The following is a 1,060-nucleotide window of genomic DNA, read 5'->3' on the forward strand; positions in this document are numbered from 1 at the left end:
CCACCCCAACCCCTAAGTGACTGTTAATAGGCAAAGGAGCAAATGTTTAATGTTAAATCATGGGATTGTCAGAGTTGGAAGGGACCTCTAGAGATCATCTAGTCCAACTCCCCTGCCAAAGCAGGGTTGCCCAGAGCACGTCACTCAGGACAGCATCCAGGCGGGTCTTGAAGATCTCCAGAGAAGGGGACTCCACGACCTCCCTGGGCAGCCTGTTCCAGGGCTCTGGCACCCTCACTGGAAAGAAGTTTTTTACTTGTATTTGAGTGGAACTTCCCATGTTCCAGCTTGTGCCTGTTGTCTTGTCACTGGGAACTGCTGAAAAGAGTCCAGCTCTGTCCTCCTTCAACCCACCCTTTAGATACTTGTAAACATAGAGAGGGTCTCCCCTCAGCCTTCTCTTCTCCAGGCATAAGAGCCCCAGCTTTTTCATTATAGAGAAACAGAAGTGTTTCATACGTTTTTTGCTGATGAGGGCTGGGTCTCTTGAGTTGTATCTGTTGGGGTTTGGTCTGGGTGCTCTGGGGCAGCCTGCACCCAGAGGGCATTAATCAAGGTGGGAACTGGAGCGGTCTGTCGTTCCGGAGGCGGCTGTTTCTCACTGCAGAGCCGGCATCTCCCCTCTCCGGAGGGGGGGTGTGTGTGTAAATCATAAATACTCGAAGTGAAAGTTCCAAGCCGCGGGCTTTAAGACATAAGGATTTCATGGGAGGAGCGGGGCCGAGCCGCCCTCCGGCGCTGCCCGCACCCCGCCGGGCGGGGCCGGGGCGGGAGCCGCCCCCGGGGCGGGAGCGGGGCGGCGGGAAGGCGGGCGGGAGCGGGGCGGCTGGCTGTCCCCTCGGGCATCCCCCGCCGCGCAGACCGTGAGAAGGAAGGTGCCGATGCTCCGTGTCACTAAGAGATGCTGGGGACCGTAACGATGGCGGGTAAGGCCGGGCGGTGCGGCACCGCCATCCTCTGACCGTGCTCGGCTGGCTTTATTCTCTCTCTTCTCCGGGGATTTTCAAGCCCCGATGCCGTCCTGAGTGATGTGCTCTGGGCAACCCTGCTTTGGCGGGGG

The 1,060-nt window shown here is 58.5% G+C and overlaps 1 protein-coding gene across 1 annotated transcript in view; it reads left to right on the forward strand.

Moving 5' to 3' along the window:
* The first annotated feature begins 915 nt into the window (after positions 1-915).
* The window catches only part of AKAP12 (A-kinase anchoring protein 12), a 19,632-nt gene continuing 19,487 nt past the window's right edge, over positions 916-1,060 (forward strand). Inside the window, exon 1 of the mRNA XM_014950848.1 lies at positions 916-926. Within this exon, the coding sequence (XP_014806334.1) occupies positions 920-926 (7 nt within the window). The 5' untranslated portion in view covers positions 916-919. The remainder of the gene's footprint in view (positions 927-1,060) is intronic.

This window comes from Calidris pugnax, unplaced genomic scaffold (genome assembly GCF_001431845.1).
Source record: "Calidris pugnax isolate Ruff unplaced genomic scaffold, ASM143184v1 scaffold24, whole genome shotgun sequence".
Lineage (NCBI taxonomy): Eukaryota > Metazoa > Chordata > Aves > Charadriiformes > Scolopacidae > Calidris > Calidris pugnax.